Source organism: Oryza sativa, chromosome 4 (assembly GCF_034140825.1).
Source record: "Oryza sativa Japonica Group chromosome 4, ASM3414082v1".
NCBI classification, from domain to species: Eukaryota; Viridiplantae; Streptophyta; class Magnoliopsida; order Poales; family Poaceae; genus Oryza; species Oryza sativa.
The window spans coordinates 21989862-22007740 of record NC_089038.1 but is presented as its reverse complement, the minus strand read 5'-3'; the positions used below and the strand labels follow the sequence as shown (position 1 = coordinate 22007740).

Sequence of the window (17879 nt, the reverse complement as noted above, 5' to 3'; positions counted from 1 at the left end):
AAGATCGTGTAGTACCAGGGTGCCCCCTACCCGAGTTCCCAAGGTTAAGAGTGTATTTAGTTCCATGTCAAAATTAAAAATTAAAAATTTAATTAAAATTAAAAGTTTAAAGAAAGAAGTTGTAAGTTTAAAGAAAAAGTTGGGAACTAAATAAGGGCCAAATACAAAACCGAGCGGTTACCATGCACGGTAACCTTTTTAATTTTTAAAACCACGGTATGTCTCGTGGTTACCACACATTTTTTCGTGGTAACCGTACCTTAACACGAGATGCGGTAACCGCGCTAAAACACTGCCCCTATCACAAGCCCATCGTCAGCCTGAGTTTTTCTTCTTCTTTTTCTTTCTTGACGGCAAAACAATCAACAACCATCCCCATTAAAACTGTAGTTGTCGTAATGCAGAGAGAGTTCATTGAGTGCAAATTTACACACCGGCACACTGAAAAATTAGCGCTCCATCATTCCGTGTCGCTCGCGTACAAGTATTCGTATACTAGCAAATGATCGCTCCCAAGTCCCAAAAACATGCAGATCGATGCGTCGGGAAACACAAGCTGCCAGACGCAGTAGAAGTAGAAGCAGTAGTGGTAGGAGACTGGAGACGGGGAGGCAAAAAAGCCCCAGTTCCATCCCCTCCATCCATCTGATCAACCTGTCAGCGCCCCTGGAACCAAAAGAAAACAAAAGAAAAACACGCAGACGACGCAGCAGTGGAGGAGGAGAGAAGAAGAAGAGGAAGCAGGTGGGAGCGAAATGATTCTCGCGGCAGCTTTTTGATCCGAACAAGCAAACAAAACCGAAAGCTACTATAGCAGTACTAGCCTCTACTCCTACACGCCTCGCCCTGCAGCTGCCTCTGCCGCAGCCGCTGCAGCAAACAGAAAGCGCGGACAAGATGGGAGCTGCGATGCCGCTCGCTGCCCCAAGACGCGACGCGACTAGACCCTACGCTTCGCATTGCATATCATATGGCCCCCGCGTGCTGCTATGCTGCTGCGACGACTACCTCACGCTCGCTCTGTCTCTTCCGTGTTTTCTCCTTCCTTCTGGTTCCAGCCAGTGGCAATGGCCATCTTGTTTCTTCACGGCGTTTATCTTGTTTGTTTTGGCTCTGATTAGATCTCGTCCCAAAATATTTTACCATATCCATCGAACATTTGAATATTAAAGTATTAAATAAAAAATAACTAATTACACATATTATAACTAATTTACGAGACGAATCTTTTAGGCATAATTGCTTTATAATTTAATAATATGGTGCTACGTTAAACATATACTAATAATGAATTAATTGGGCTTAATAAATTCATCTCGTGATTTACTGACGTATTCTATAATTAGTTTTTTATTAGTAACCGAACACCCTATACGATACCCTATATAATATCGACGTGACACACGGAAACTTTTATCTAAACACCCCTTTGTTTTTGTTTTACCGGTTGATTTTTCAACGGCGCTGTAGCTGCGGCAGAGACTAGAGAGAGAGGAGGAGGAGGAGGAGGATGTGTGTGTCACTGTTCTGTCCGAAAAAGTTTTCACCGGAAGGAAAAAAAATTAACCGGAGGGGGAGGAGAGGACGACGTGGATGGGGCGGCAACGCATTAATTGCCCGGTCCGATTCCATCAACTGCCACTGACATCATCACGCGTCGTGTTCGTGTTCTTGCTCGTGCTCGTGCTGGTCATGGTGTGTTTGTGCATCTTCAGTACAAGCACTCCCTGCCACTACCTATCTACACCTTCGCTGCAGGATCACCAAACAATTAAGGAGATCGCGTTTGCTAATGCCCACCAAACACTAGCTCTCCTCCTTCAAACCCAAATCTGTCCCTAGTTATTAGCTCCATTTTAATTCAATTAAGGTGGAGTTCTCAGAGATAAAGGCCTTAATCGTTTATGCTGACTTCAAATCAACTATTTTGTGTAGATTTGGGCTGGTCGCAGCCGCAACAAGCACTACCGATCAGATCCAAAGATAAAGCTAAAAGCACGAGAAACAAGAAAACTATTAGCGTATGATTAATCAAATTTTATTATTACAATTCTTACAAATAAATTTATCAGATATTTTAAAACATTTTTTATATAAGAAAGTTTTCGTATCCAATACATCATTTAGCAGTTTATACTGCTAACGAAAAATAAGGTAATTTTTTTATCTTAGGGTCTGTGTGGCACAGCTCCAGCTCCAGCTCTACCCCTCCTGGAGCTGGAGCTCAGCCAAACAGTTTCAGCTCCACCAAAACTGGGAGTGGAGTTGGGTAGAGCTCTCTCACAAAAGTACTAGAGTTGTGGAGCTGGGTTTTGCCAGCTCCACAACTCCACTCCAAACTCAACTTCTGAAGTTATATTTAGTAGTTGAAGCTGTACCAAACATGCCCTTAATTTAGAAAAGGGGCCTTACTCTATACTCCTACTTCAGGATTAGCATCCAACCAATTGGGTATTCGGAATCTGTCCATGAGTACATGTACATCCATATATCGATCATGGATGAGACTTGATGAGATGAGATCATACGGGATGACGATATTAATGGCGTTATCGCTGGGTAGTAGTAATAGGTCAGGAAGATGGATGCATAGAGTTTAGCATTGTACAGTACCGGGGCAGCGAAAAATCTGTACGTGTCACGGATATCCTCCTCTCTTTATTACTCCTCTGCCATTAAGCACTGTAGCAACATGCACCATCGATCCATCGCCCTTTGCTTGCCCCCACGGCGACGGTGCCCTCCCTCCCCTGATTGATTGCACGGGTAAGCATCGTGTGATCAGCTTCAATGGCGGAACGTGACAGCGCGCGCGGCTCATTAGCACTCTCTGTAGTAGTACCAAACACCACATTGCATGCAAAAAAATTTCCAACAAATGAAGTTAAAATTGGGTATATTGGGCTTATTTCGTTTGGAGCCAATTTTTACCCTACCAAACTGGTAGTGCCAAAACATTGGTAAATTTTGGCACTATCAAATTGAGTAGTATTCAATTTGAACTATTGTGGGTAGAATTTGGTAGCAAACCAAACATTCACTTGCTACTATTGAAGTTACCAAAATTTTGGTAAGGTAATAAATTGGAACCAAACCAAACAGGCCCATTATCGTCTGAACGTTAACTTATCAGATACTCCCTCTGTCTCATAATATAGCAACTTTGGACCAAATGTCCCGTCCAAATTCGTATGTACTATAAAATATCACATTTGGTATTAGATTATTATATTATAGGACGAAAGAAGTATGACCCAAACATAAATTACACTCGTTAAAAGGGTCCTCATCGTTTGTTCGTTAGCTTATATGCCTAGAATAACGAAATTTTAAAGTTTATTACGAGGGATTTTCATTATCCATTTATTAGCGTTAGCTTTTTAAACCAGTTAGTATTATTTTTATCGTAAAATTTAAATCGAGAGCGCTCTCGATTTAGTCATAATGAGCGACCCTATCATCCAATCAACCGTTGTCCAGATATGTCTTGAAGAATCTTACTTTACTATAGTACTAATTGATCAAGCAAGTAGAACAAATATTCCTATCATCTATGCTTCAAATAAAATTTTCTCTTAAATTACTCATCCGATTTACAATCCGATTTGACGGAGCGTGGGGCCCCTCACCGGAAGACCGCGCAGGCCCCCCTTTGCCGGTTCGGCCGGGGACTCAGGGTGAGATTCTAAGCTCTCTGTATGTGGAAGGTTCGCGAGACAGGAAACACACAAGACACGGGCGATGTATACAGGTTCGGGCCGCTGAGAAGCGTAATACCCTACTCCTGTGTTTTTGGGAGATCTGTGTATGAAGGAGCTACAAAGTATGAGCCAGCCTCTCCCTTGTTCTGGGTTCCTAATCTGGAAAAGTTCAGTCTTCTTTATCTAAGTGGGCAAGGTCCTCCTTTTATATCTTAAGGGGATACCACATGCACCATTTCTCTCTTTTTTGTGGGGACTTCCCCCACCTTTTCATAAATGGACGGAGATTTGTATAGTTGCCGTCCGAGTCACCTTCTGATGAGACGGCCCACAACTACCTCCACTTTCGCCGGGAGCAGATGCGACGTGGAATCGTGGCTGTCTGCTGACGACATGACCGGTGTCAGACCAGTCACGTCGGTCATTCTTGTCCACCACGTGTCAGCTTAGCAATCTACATGTTCGCCCTTCTTCACACAACATCTTGCCTGTAATGGTTAGGATGAAGCCTGGCATATATCTGACCAGGACTAACGTGCCATCTCTGGGAGGTAACACGCTAGCTCCAGCTGGGGACGAGCGCCTAGAAGCCCTCGTCCTGACGGGATGGGGCGAGGCGTGCGTCAGATCGCCTGTCGCCACCTAACCCGCGATCTGACCGGTCTGTGACTGGTCACAGACCGGATAAATGAGTGCACTGCACTGCGTTACATGCGGCGTGACACGCTCAGCCGAAACGCAATAAATGTGGTTAGGTGAGCCCCACTGTGCTCACCTAACCCATACACGCGGAGCAAAAAACCCACGAGGGGTCGGGGCGCCTCGGCCCTCGGGGCCGAGGCGGGTGCGGCCCGACCCCTCGGGGAGACAAAGAGAAGGGCGGCCGTATCACCCTCGGGCCCGACCCCCCCGAGGGGGTTAGGCCACGTGGGTGATCGCGTCTGCCTCAAGTCTCTAAGTCATGATACTCCCGGTCCCATGTCACCGACACGATTACACCATTGTGTTTGTAACAATTAAATCTTTACAACAAGATCTCACATGATTATATTTTGATAAAAAATCACAAATTACTTTTATAATATATCTAAATTACTTTTAGATTTCACTAAGTTACTTCTTAAATATATAAAAGTAAATTCAATAAAGTTTTAAAGTAATTAACATAAATTATAGAAGTTATTTTCTTTTTTTATAAGTTACTTCTATAATATATGTAAATTACTTTTAGGTTATATTGAATTACTTTTATATGTCTAAGAAGTAACTTAGTGAAATCTAAAAGTAATTTAGATATATTACAAATGTGATATATATTTTTTCATCAAAATATAATCATGTGAGATCTTGTTATAATGATTTAATTGTATGAACACAACGGTGTAATCTGATTGTAGATCGGATGACTAGTTTAAGAGAAAATTGTATTTGAATTATAGGTGGATAGTGTTTATCATAGATGGAGTGGTAGATAAACCAGCTACCATTAGATGTCTAGCAATGTCCTATTTTTATTGCTTTGTTCATTTATCTATATTACATGGGCTCGAACCGCAGAAGATCAGGAGGCTAGGAAAAATCTCCACCGTCGGGCCATCCGATCGCGTCATCTGGGCCATCCGTGCGAGGCGCACCTGATCGGATCAGACACGCCGCACGGCGACTACACGGCCACGTGGCGGGGCCCAGCAATTAGAAAGTACAGTGAGTTTTTCTTTTTCTTTCTACCGGGGGGCCCAATGCGGGGTCGACACGTGAACACTGCTTACCGCCTCCCTCCCCCGTCTGGTCCCGTCAAGCGTGGCCGAAACCCGAGCTCACGTGGCATTTGGGCACTGCATTTTGAGAGAGTGGCAAATAGTAAATTCTCCCAGCTCACGTGGCGGCGTGGCGTGGCGCGTCGCGTCTGCAGGGGACCGGGAGCCGTCGCCTCCCGACCGGCACGTGGCGCCTACTCTGCTGCCTCAGGCAAGACAACCCAGCGATTTAACTACCGCATCATATCATCAGCAAAGTTAATCACAGTACAGTAATTAGTACTACAAGGTGTGCTCCCTCCCTCCACAAATATAATTAGAAGTATCGTTTAGGTTTTCTTTAAGGGCCCTTTGAATAAAGGAATTACGAAGGAACTATTGAAATCCTATAGGAAATCTTCATATATAGCTCTTTTGATTCAAAGATTGAAGTTTTCTAAATCCTACAGAATTTCTATAGAATATTTTGTTGCATATAGGTTTTGGAGGAAACTTAGTAAGAGGTTGTCCAACCTCTTAGTAAAAATCCTCTGAGTCTATCTCTCTTATCCGATTCCTGTGTTTTTTCTGTGGTCTAATCTAACGATCATTCATGTGTTTTGCAATCCTCTGTTTTAAACTTACATTCTTGTCATAATTCTATGTTTTTACTATTCCTCCGTTTTTTTATACCTACGATTCAAAAGGGCCCTAAATTAAGAAAGAAAGAGAAGATCTCATACAGTACTCCCTCCCTCCCTTGATATAAAGGGATTTTGATATTTTGTTTGCACTATTTGACCATTCGTAATCTTTAAAAAAAATTAGAATTATTATTTATTTTATTTGTGACTTATTTTATTATCTAAAATACTTTAAACATAGTTTTTTTGTTTTTATATTTGCATAATTTTTAAATAAGATGAGTGGTTAAACAGTGTAAGTAAAATATTAAAATGGGAGAGAGGTTGTACTAGTTACCCCATAAAACATGTGCTAGTGCTACGTAGTACTAGTATCAACTATCAAGTTCGGATTAACCGAACCAATACAACCACTCAAAAGTAGTGTAGTGGAGTACAGTAACTATAGAGGAGTATTACTTACTAAATGAGTGGTGGTTGGTCCGTGATAATAGTACTAAATGTGTATAATTAATACATACAAATAAAAATGCATATACTGGGTCAGTTCTCTTTGACAGTTCACTGCTGTCTCTAGCTCGTACCGGCTCAGTTCATTAGGGTGAAACTGTTTTGCCGCTTTGTCCAAACTGGGGTCACATTAACTAACCGACTATAACTGATCACTGTATTAATTATAATCAGTCACACACACACCCCTCACACCAGCCGTGTCCACGCGCGCGCATAAAAGCTCCCCCTCCTCTCTGCTCGTCCCGGTCGCTGCCGCTATCAACACCAACAAACACCGCGCCTCGCCTCGTCTCCTCCGATAGCGACGCCGCCGCCGCCGCCGCCACCGACGCCGGGAGTGACAGCGAGTGAGATCGTCATGATGGATCACCTGAGCCTGGTGCCCTACGAGGGCGGCAGCGCCGGCGGGGGAGGAGGTGGAGGGAAGTACAAGGAGTGCATGCGGAACCACGCGGCGGCGATGGGCGGGCAGGCGTTCGACGGGTGCGGGGAGTACATGCCGGCGTCGCCCGACTCGCTCAAGTGCGCCGCGTGCGGCTGCCACCGCAGCTTCCACCGCCGCGCCGCCGCGGGCATCGGCGGCGGGCCGGTGTTCTTCCGCCCGCCGCCACCGCCGCAGCCGCACTCGCACCACGCCGCGCTGCAGGGCTTCCTCCCGTCGTCCGTGCCGGCGCCGGCGCCGCCGCCGCAGCTCGCGCTGCCGTACCACGCCGTGCCCGCCGCGGCGTGGCACCACGCGGCGGCGGCGGCGGCAGGCCGCGCCGGCTCGGAGACGCCCCCGCGGATGGACGACTTCGGCCCCGGCAGCGCCGGCGGGAGCGGGAGCGGCGGCGGCGGCATCTTCGGGCGGAAGCGGTTCCGGACCAAGTTCACGCCGGAGCAGAAGGAGCGGATGCGGGAGTTCGCCGAGAAGCAAGGGTGGCGCATCAACCGCAACGACGACGGCGCCCTGGACCGCTTCTGCGTCGAGATCGGCGTCAAGCGCCACGTCCTCAAGGTCTGGATGCACAACCACAAGAACCAGCTCGCCTCCTCCCCGACCTCCGCCGCCGCCGCCGCCGCCGGCGTCATGAACCCCGGCGCCGGCATCGGCCTCGGCACCGGCCTCGGCACCGGCATCAGCGGCGACGGCGACGGCGACGACGACGACACCGACGACTCCCCGCCCCGCGCCGCCGTGTCCTCCCCCTCCCCTTCACCGATCAGCGTCTAGCTAGACAGCCAGACACACTGTCACTGGCACACACTAGCTTAGCCTTAGCCTAGCTTAGCTTAGCTAGCTAATGAGTTCACTTAATCACTAGGGTTTAATTAGCTCTAATTCAACTAGCAATATCCCATGGATTAATTAGCCGCTAGTCGCTCAGTTCCGCGTTAATTAATTAATGACCCACTTCCCTCCTGCCCCCCGCACCGCGGCCGTGGTAAGCTAATGGAGGTCATATCTGTAATTTCTCCCCCCACTAGTACTACTCTGCTGTAGTAGTAGTAGCTGCTGCTGCACTGTCTCATCTCATTTTCAGTCGTAGTACCACTGATTGCATTGCAGTGACTAATCATCGTATCCTAGCTCATTAAACAGCATCGGCCACGGCAGTGAGAGTGAGTGAGAGTGCATCGGTCGCGCGTTGGGGTTGGTGCGTGTGCCTCCACTACTGCAGGAAGCTTCCATTTGCTTCGGCCTGGGCGCGAGATTTTTTTCTTCCCCGAGATTTGGCTCTCACCAACGTCGTGTCGGTACAGTAGTGCTGAGGTTTTTGTTGGCATTTGGCGGAGGATAATGCGACGGCCAAGGCGGAGGCGACAGCGCGGCGGCGGCGGTGGAGCCAGCTGGGGGATCGAACGGCTCGCTCGGGTGCACGGCTCCCCACGTCGCGTCGCGTCCGCTAGCGTGAGCAGCGTCTCGTCTCGTTCTCGTGGGGCTCGTGGCGGGTTCTTGTCGCGCTTCTAATGACAAGGTTGGGTTTACAAACCCGATGGAAACCGTCTGGTTACTGTGTTTACCGTTGGGAACGAGAAAGTTTAAACCGCTGTAACTCCATTAAATTTAAAAACAATTTGAATTTTCGACAAATTTTATATGGTTTGTCATTGTTACGGTGATTATTGCGTGTGTAATCATATTCAGCACCCCGGGTGCTGTAACCCCCACTCCTATGGTAAGGGAAACCCTAGCTAATGCTTGATCTGCTCTTTTTGTTTTCTACGGTGATGATGGCGGTCCAGGGAATGAAAATGATCACGAAAATTCCTAATCGAACGAGCTTCGTTTTTATATAGGGAAGGATTACCGTTTCTGACTAGTATCGTTTTGTTGTATACTATAAAATTTATAATTTCTTTGTGTTTTGTATTAATGTTAACACTGAATAATTTAAATGAGGAAAAAAATACAAATTACTAGTTGATCAAACCTAGCGGTGCTATCTATTCCGACCGTTTTTCACCCCGTGTGGCTGAGAAATGGGCCGGCTGCGTCTGGTCGCGTCGCGAGTTGTCTTTTCGGCGCGTCCTCCTGCCGGTGTCGCGGTGGAACGGCACGAGCCGGGGTTTTTAGGAGGTAAGGTGATGATGGCAATTAGGCCGGCACGATTGGGGGCTTTCGGTGCGGGAGGGATCTGACACGATCCCACGAGGATTTGTGTCGCGTACTAGTAGTACGCTCCGTTTGCTTTTTGAGAGCACCTGGGGCTGGGGGGTCGATCGGTCAGTCATCCGATCGAATGTGTGACAGTGGCGGGTGTTTGTGTGGTAGGAGGCAGGGGTTTTTGTGTGTGTGTGTTCGTGAGTGATTTGATTTTGTTTGGTTTGGTGGGCTGTTTTGGCTGTCTGAAACATGGATTGGGATCACCTGCAGTAGCTATAGCTACTTAAGCAGTCCTATAGTCACCATTGGATCAGAAATTAACGTTCTAGATCTTTTCTAAATAAAAACCGTACAAAGCATATTCCTGTAGTATGTAATTAAAGCTACTGTAGCATATGTTTAGACCGTTGATTGCCTTAATCCAACGATGAAAAACAGTCTCAACTGCCAAACTTGCAGTCTCTACTAGAGGACAGCTTTTTTGCATTGCAGTCTTGCAGAAGACAAAGCAAACACAGGGCCGTCATCACGAGTTGACGACCCGCGCCACCACGCCACCTGTGGTGCGCGGCTGCAAACCGGAAGGCACACGCGTTGTGGCGGAATTCTCAACACCGTCGCTCCGATCCACGCCGCTAGCAATGCACCGCACGAGATGGCACAACATTGGTCGTTCCTTCCAAGCCTCATGAGTAGCCTCGTACGGAGTATTATGGTAAATCCCGATCAGCGATAGAGGCTTCCAGTCAGCGGAGGCAGGCCGCGATCGGTTCTTCTCAGATTACGGTAAATCCCGATTAGCCTCGCCCGGCTGATCTGGTCCCTGACGTCGGTGATTCGGCGAAAGGAAAATACCCACTTTACGTATATCAACTAGTTGAGGACTTGGAGGGTTTGACTTTCATCGACGTTCCTCGACCACAGAACCGATTATATTATATTTGTCAACCTTTTAAAAACGGTGAAAATAGTAGTGGCCACCTCTTGAGCAGGTCGGGTGACCATCCGAGCTCCGCCACTGCCGTCTTCACTATTAGAGTGTGTTTAGTTCACGCGAAAATTGAAAGTTTGGTTGAAATTAAAATGATGTGATGAAAAAGTTGAAAGTTCGAAGAAAAAGTTTGAAACTAAACAAGGCCTTAGTAGCTCGGGTTTGATAGTGTCACTGGCTTCACCATTGAGTGTAAATCGAGTCACTTAACGTTGCATTAGCTAAAACAGCTCTCATCACGTCACTAAACAAAACTATGTTTCAATTCGCATCGGTTTCACTAAACAAAGTAGACTCGATTCGCATGGGTTTTAGAAATTAAGGGAAACTCTAGCGACACGAATGAATACTAAACCTCTAGTAGATAGAGGGATCCTGAGTAGACTTATTCGTTCGGTGAAATGCTCGGGCTCGTTTCATTGCGTCAACCGAAATAGCCCGGGATTGGGAACGTTCAAGGTCACGGCCTAGTTACCCCGACTTCAGCAGAATTGCACAGGACAACCCATGGGCCTAACTAACAGTTGCTACTTGTCTGCCACGGCCGACGGGCCTGGCCTATATTCCCCCATCACTAAGACCCAAACAGATCGCGTATTGCCTAACATTTCAACACGCCGGCTCAACGCATGAAAAATTCGTGTCTTTTGCCCCAATTTGAGAGTTGAGACGATCAGCAATGGGATGTGCAATGCCGCTCATATGCTCGCAGCGCAAATCCGAGAAGAACTCAAGAACCTGAGCACCCATCGTCGATGAACGGTCGATGCAACGATCGATCGCGCGTGATAAAACAGATTAGGGGTTTCCAGTTACATTCATCCCAGCTAAAACAAGCCAACAACGGACGTCGTGTCCGAAATGCAGCAGTTTTGAGCTACATCCCAACCTGCAAGAACACTGCAGGAAACTACAAACAACAGCAGATCGACATGCTACTGTTTTTACGTCGACGAAATATACCTAAGCAAGTACATTGATACATACGAACAGATCAGACGCCATGACAACTGCCTGAACTAAAACGGTAAAAACTACAAGAAGCTACAGCATGTCAGATTCACAGCAAACGACACGGACGACGAAGAGTTTTGAGCCTAGCAGACGCTGGCTATCTGGAGGCGACGTGCCAGGTGCACGAGGTGCCACGTCAGCGCCATCAGGCACAGCACGTTGCACAGAGACGAGTAGCCGTTCAGCTTCTTGAGCCGCTGGTTCAGCGTCGCCACCCGGCTCTTGGACGTCTGCTCGTCCACCGGCGCCGCCGCCGCCGCCGACTTCGCCGCCATATTGTTGTTGCCTGCCGGCTTGCGCGCCGCCGCCGTGGGAACGGTGGTGGTGGTGGCCGTGTTGCCCGCCGCGACGGTGACCGTTGGCGGGTCGACGATGTCGGCCATGTCCCTCCCCCTGCCTTCCTCCTTCTCCACCTTCATCCTCTCGAACATCACCTGTGCAAGAACGCAAGGAATCGATCATAAAACTATGAAAAGAATTGGGTGATCGATGAAGTGAGGTGAGCTTACGTACTTTGGTGGCTTTTGGCTCCAGGAGCAGCATGTTGGCGAGGACCAGGGCGAGCGCGGCGAGGAGGTTGACGCTCTGGGCGCGCGCGGCGAGGGAGCTGCGCTCGCGGCCGAGCAGGTGCGCCGCGAGCGCGAGGCCGACGCCGTACGCCACGGCGCGGAAGTACATCGGGAACAGCTTGCTCTGCACCATGGCGAGCTGCTGCCGGGGCAGCGCCGCGGCGAGGACGTAGCTGGACACGAACGTCACCCACAGGGACGCGCCGTACGCCGCGGCGAACCCCAGCAGGTGCATCACCGCCGTCGCGGTGCGCGCCGCCTCCCTGGGCCCGCCGCCGAGGAGGTGCGCGGCGGCGTCGGACGCCACGTCGCGCGCCCTCCGCGCGATGTCGGAGAGGTTGCTGGCCGCCTCGCCGGCCTTCGCCTTCACGGCCTCCTCGGCCCGCGCCGCCTTCTGCGCCGCGCGCCCCGCGGCGTCCTCCGTGCACTGCTCGGCTCTCTCGGCGACGTCGGAGACCCTGTCCTTGGCGTCCATGGCGCGCTCCCTAGCGCTCTCCCGGGCATGTCTCGCGGCGTGAGAGACCTTGTCCTTGGCATTCCTCACGGTCTCTGCTGCTCCGTGCTGGACGTGAGACGCCCTCTCCTTGGCTTTGCCCGCCGCTTCGGAGACCTTGTCCTTGGCTCCCACGGCGGTCTCCTTCACTTTGGACGCAGCGTCGAACACCTTGTCCTCAGCTATCTCCTTAGCATGCGAGAGCGCCTCCTCTGCACCTCTCGCCGCCTCCTCCGCGCCGTGCTCGCCTGCCGACGCCTTGTCCTTCGCGCCCTCCTCCGCCTCCCTGGCCGCGCCGCAGAGCCTGTCCTTGCACCGCTTCACCGCGCCGAACACCTTCCCCGTCGCGCTCTCCTTGGCGTCGGACATCTTCTCCTTGCCGCCCTCCGCCGCGTCGGCCACCCTGTCGGCCGCGTCGGAGACTGCGCCCCTGGCCTTGTCCGTGAGCCTGCCCTCGCCGCCGTCGAGGGAGTCAGGGGGCAGGACGTGCGTCTCCTTCACGGCGTCGCCGGGGTACAGCGGGTGCTCCCGCTCGTACTCGACGATGACCACGCGGCGTCCCTCCCGGACGACGTGCTCGCCGGCCGTGGACGGCGGTGGCGTCGGCGCCGGCGACCACACGCCGGCCGCGGCCAGGGTGGAGAGCACGAGCCCGATGGCCACCACGTTCATCATGGCGAGAGCGGCACGCCGTGGCATTGGACGAACACTCGTAAGCTTCCAGTTCCAGTGAGTGGAGTGGAGGGAGCTCAGTGCGAAGAAGCATAAGCTACCGCGGTAAAAGTGCATTGCTGGTTCGACCACGCCGCCTAATGACGGGCTTAAATTCGCGCGCTCGCTGAGCCGCCGATGGTTGTAGAAGCGCCCGGCGGCCGCGGCGGCCGAGGCCGTGGCGCGCTGCCGCGGCGTACGCGTGGACGCGCCGCAGTGGATGCGGTGGCGAGCTCGGCGTCGCCGCGAGGCGACACGCGTGGGCGGGACGTGGCCGCGCGTCGCGCGGTTTCGGTTCTCGCGCGCGTGCGGGCGCGGCCGGTGGAAAGGTGGGGCGGCCCAAAAAATCGAATTGGGTGGGCTTCGTCTCGGCCTGCAAAGGATAGCCCACAAAGCGGGCCCAAACCGAGAAGCCCACTTTCACTCGCGTCGTCGCGACGCAAGCGAGAAACCCTACTCGGTCGGGGAAGCCACCAGCCCACGACGACTCGCCTGGACGCGCCGCCGCCGTCGCCGCCGCCGCCGCAGCAGCAGCAGCCGCCGGAGATGGAGATGGAGGACATCGAGGACGTGCTGGGGCCGGCCGGGATCGCCGGCGGCGGGGCGGCTCCGGGGCTCCGTCTCCCGCTCGCCGCCGTCGCCGTGAAGCCCAAGCGTCCGAGATCGTCCAGGGTCGCGCAGACCCGGCCGCAGCCCGAGGCCCGGATCCCCGGGACGCAGGTGAAACCGCCGCCGTAGCTCGAGCTCCAATGAGCGTGTTGCTGCGTTTCCACGTTTAATCTGATGCGCTTGATGGTTTCGTTTTGTTGCAGACGATATATGTGAAGACGTTCGGGTGCTCGCATAACCAGGCAAGCTTCGTCCACATTTATTTCTGCAGAATTTTGGCACGCTAGCTTACAGAATACTGATATGAATTATGAAGTGCTATATGATTCGTTAAATGCTGTTACTTCCACTAGCAAATGAAGAAATTCTGGTTGAAGTGCTGAAACAAGTAGTGATCCACTGATAGTGTGTGGTTCTAGCGGGCTTATTCATTGTGCTGATGCTAGGAAGCCAATGGTTCTGCTGTTGTTAGCTATGTAAAATAACCAGTTGATCATTCCTGCTCTGCAGAGTGACAGTGAGTACATGTCAGGGCAGCTGTCAGCGTTTGGATATGCGATCACTGAAGAGCCCGAAGGAGCGGATTTGTGGCTAATTAACACGTATGGTTTTAGTTTCTTTCTTCTCTTATTTGTTTCTTTCCATCTATTACCTCCTGACGTTCATTAAAAGTACACATGAGTTGAATTTAACCTGTGATGGTTTCAAACTGGTGCTGCTCTGGATTTGTGTTGTGGAAAACTAGCTACGCTATTTTTTGCACTAGAATATGCCATGAGCTGTGTAAACTTGGGATAATAAGCATAAATCCAACTTGCAGTGCCGAAGAGTGAGATATATATTGACACGTAGGGGCAAACCTTCAAATTAACTTCAGAGGTGAAGAATATATTGTGACCGACACCTATTTTGCCATTTCAGATGCACTGTGAAAAACCCAAGTCAGTCTGCCATGACAACTCTCATATCGAAGTGCAAGAGTGCAAACAAGCCTTTGGTTGTGGCTGGATGTGTACCACAAGGAAGCCGGGATCTGAAAGAGCTTGAAGGTATTAGCGTTATTGGAGTGCAACAGATTGACCGCGTTGTTGAAGTTGTTGAAGAAACCTTAAAAGGCCATGAGGTTCGGTTGTTGAGTCGGAAAACACTGCCCTCACTTGATTTACCTAAGGTACAACTCATATTTCTGTACATGATGTTATATGTATCAATCTTTTATGGCTAGTATAGTGCCAATGTTATGTGCTATTACCTTTTTACCACTGACAGATGTAATATACTAATATCATTCCTGATGACTGACCACAGCTACAATTTCCAGGTAAGGAAGAACAAATTTATCGAGATTCTTCCTATTAATGTTGGGTGTTTGGGTGCTTGCACATACTGCAAGACAAAGCATGCTCGTGGTCATCTTGGAAGCTATACTATAGAAAGTTTGGTACGTTCATAGATGTTTTGTTTCCTGTAGGAAGTTTTGCTTATTTATTTAAATCTCAAGCATGAAAATTGGTTTGCTACTCTAGGTAGATCGTGTGAAAATTGTTGTCTCTGAAGGTGTCCGAGAAATATGGTTGAGTAGTGAGGATACTGGTGCTTATGGTAATACCATTGTCCAGATCTTTTTGGATTCCTTCTGAGAGATAAGCCATAGAATTATTATGGCAATTTGCTCCTCTGACTTTGCGAGGTTTTCAGGCAGGGATATCGGTACAAATCTTCCAAATCTATTAAATGGAATTGCTGCTGAGCTTCCTGCGGACAGAAGCACGATGCTTCGCATTGGCATGACCAATCCTCCTTTCATATTGGAGCATTTGAAGGAGATTGCTAGTGTTTTGTGCCATCCCTGTGTTTATTCTTTCCTCCACGTTCCTGTACAATCAGGAAGTGATGCAGTTTTAACGGTATGCTTGAACTTACAGCAACATATGGATATAAAACCCAAATATAATTGGGTAATTATTTGCTTGTAACCTATCTGTAGTGTTTGCGCCTGGCCCTGACTTATTCCACAACTATACATCTCAGGCAATGAATCGTGAATACACTGTGAGTGAATTCAGGAGGGTAGTTGACACTCTTTGTGAGCTTGTCCCTGGAATGCAAATTGCTACAGATATTATTTGTGGATTCCCCGGTAAAATAAATATCTTGGTTTAGCTATTCAACCTTACTTAAAGTGATCATTTATGAATAACCTTCATCTTTGTTTATTAAATCATTCAAAGATGTCGATAGTAGTTTAAGCTAAAGTATAATCTTGCCATTTTTCAGGTGAGACTGATGAGGATTTCTCTCAAACTGTTAACCTTGTAAAACAATATCTATTCCCTCAGGTTCACATATCACAATTCTACCCCAGACCAGGTATCTTTTTCTAACTTTTGTTTTCTAGAAATATTCTTCATCAGTTTTCCCCCATGTCTTTGTCTATAATGTTGTTTCTTTGTGTTCTGTAGGAACACCTGCTGCTAGGATGAAAAAGGTTCCAAGCGTTGAAGTGAAGAAAAGGAGCCGTGAATTGACCTCAGTTTTCGAGTCATTTTCACCCTACCAAGGAATGGAAGGCAAAGTAGAGAGGATATGGATCACTGAAATAGCTACTGATGGTGTTCATTTGGTAAGCGTGTCATTATTGCTGGCAATCTTATCATCGATGGTGTTTGTGCGAGTTGCCACATTTATAGTCACATAAACTTTTTCCTGAAATTATCTTTTGCTGCACAGGTTGGACATACCAAAGGATATATCCAGGTGCTTGTCATTGCTCCTGATAGCATGTTAGGAACATCAGCAGATGTGAAGATCACATCTGTTGGGAGATGGTCTGTGTTTGGTGAAGTGATAGAAGGATCCGTTGTAGCAAAGGAAACACAGAAGCATAATCACAGTGAACTGCAAGAAGAATACAGGCCAAGTCAGGTTGAGGAAGCCACTTGCTGCGGCACGGACTCTTGTGGTGCCTGCACATGCTCTGATGCAGCACAGCAATGCAATCCCGGTCCAGAGCGATCCGAAAATTCGACGCCCCAATCCTGTGGTGATGCTACTCATCAGGAAGCTGTTCAGTCTAAACTTGTGAGAAGAAATGTTGAAGGAGCGGTGAAAAGTAGCGAAAGTGATACAGCGAAACAGGTAGGGGAGATTCAGCGACTAAATGTAGCAGCTAGGAGGTTCCCAGATGTTGATACGATTCTGTGGGGTGGTTTGGCCGTGAGCTTTGCCACGACAGTAACCCTCATTGCACTGCTAGCTTACAAGATTTCTTCCACGCCCTCCTACTAGTAAGTCTGGTGCATGTGTAACTGTAGTTGAGCTGTGTGTTACTGCTCAGTTTTGACCATTTTTCTGTATCCATCCTCGATCCTTCTGTTTGCCGCAAAGATATGCAATGGAACTGTAATTCATTATCTCAACAAGTTCTCTAATAACCTTTCCCCCCGACCTTTCTAAATAACTAGAAGATACAATTAGTATTTTTAAGATTAATGATGAACAAGGAGAGTTGGTGATCTAACTCGTAATTGCGTTTATCTGAGCTCGAAGAAAAGCCTTATCTTTTCGCTTATGCTTATGCTTATCAACTAAAATTTGAATTTTCAACCTTAAATTTAGAGCAAATTTTAAGGTTTTTCATCGAAGTTTATTTTTTAACCTTTGCTTTTAGATCGCTAAGAACATGTATATAAAAGTTTTATTTACAAAATACTTTCGTTTGCAAATATGCTATTTCGCTTATTCCGTAAATAAGTGAAACGATGGCTCTGTTCTGGCTTCCTGCATTTAAAAAGCAATGGAAGTAGTCATGGTGTTCTTGGCTTGCACCATGAAGGATTTGAACATTTGATACATGCGTTCTTTAGAAACTCGCTACATTCCAGGTTGTGGTTGGCACAGGACGGTCTCTGAAAGGACCAAGGGATTGGAGTGAGCCTCTCAAGTCATTTGGTAGTCGTACTAGTAGTCATTTGCTCAAGGGAGACGCTCTGCCAGTCTGATGAAGTAATGATGATGAGTAGGAGTACTTGCTAGTCCTTTTCTTTTAAGAAAAAAAAAAGAGTTATTGCGTACTCCCTCCGTCCTTTAAAAAAAAAAAGACAAGTCACACATAAAATACTCAACGTTTGATCGTCCGTCTTATTTGAAAAAATTATAAAAATAATTGAAAAGACAAGTCACGCATAAAATATTAATTATGTTTTATCATTTAACAACAATAAAAATACGAATTATAAAAAAATTTAATATAAGACGGACAATCAAAATTGAACACGGAAACTCAGGGTTTGCCTTTTTTTTTTGGACGGA

General features: G+C 48.3%; 3 protein-coding genes across 3 annotated transcripts; 2 read left to right on the top strand and 1 right to left on the bottom strand.

Annotated features, from left to right (window-relative positions):
• The first annotated feature begins 6838 nt into the window (after positions 1-6838).
• On the top strand, positions 6839-8110 carry LOC4335893 (zinc-finger homeodomain protein 8). Its single transcript, XM_015779708.3, has one exon. The coding sequence runs from the start codon at positions 6953-6955 to the stop codon at positions 7805-7807; it is 855 nt and encodes a 284-aa protein (XP_015635194.1). The 5' UTR covers positions 6839-6952; the 3' UTR covers positions 7808-8110.
• A 2814-nt stretch (positions 8111-10924) lies between these two features.
• Positions 10925-13041, bottom strand: LOC9266106 (uncharacterized). The gene is made up of 2 exons (XM_015779070.3): positions 11700-13041; positions 10925-11620 (listed from the first exon to the last, which is right to left on the bottom strand). The coding sequence occupies exons 1-2, from the start codon at positions 13035-13037 to the stop codon at positions 11270-11272; spliced, it is 1689 nt and encodes a 562-aa protein (XP_015634556.1). The 5' UTR covers positions 13038-13041; the 3' UTR covers positions 10925-11269.
• A 363-nt stretch (positions 13042-13404) lies between these two features.
• Positions 13405-17012, top strand: LOC4335891 (uncharacterized). The gene is made up of 11 exons (XM_015781656.3): positions 13405-13679; positions 13772-13810; positions 14079-14170; positions 14490-14739; positions 14890-15009; positions 15095-15170; positions 15267-15475; positions 15600-15708; positions 15846-15938; positions 16031-16191; positions 16299-17012. The coding sequence occupies exons 1-11, from the start codon at positions 13506-13508 to the stop codon at positions 16854-16856; spliced, it is 1881 nt and encodes a 626-aa protein (XP_015637142.1). The 5' UTR covers positions 13405-13505; the 3' UTR covers positions 16857-17012.
• Positions 17013-17879: the final 867 nt, after the last annotated feature.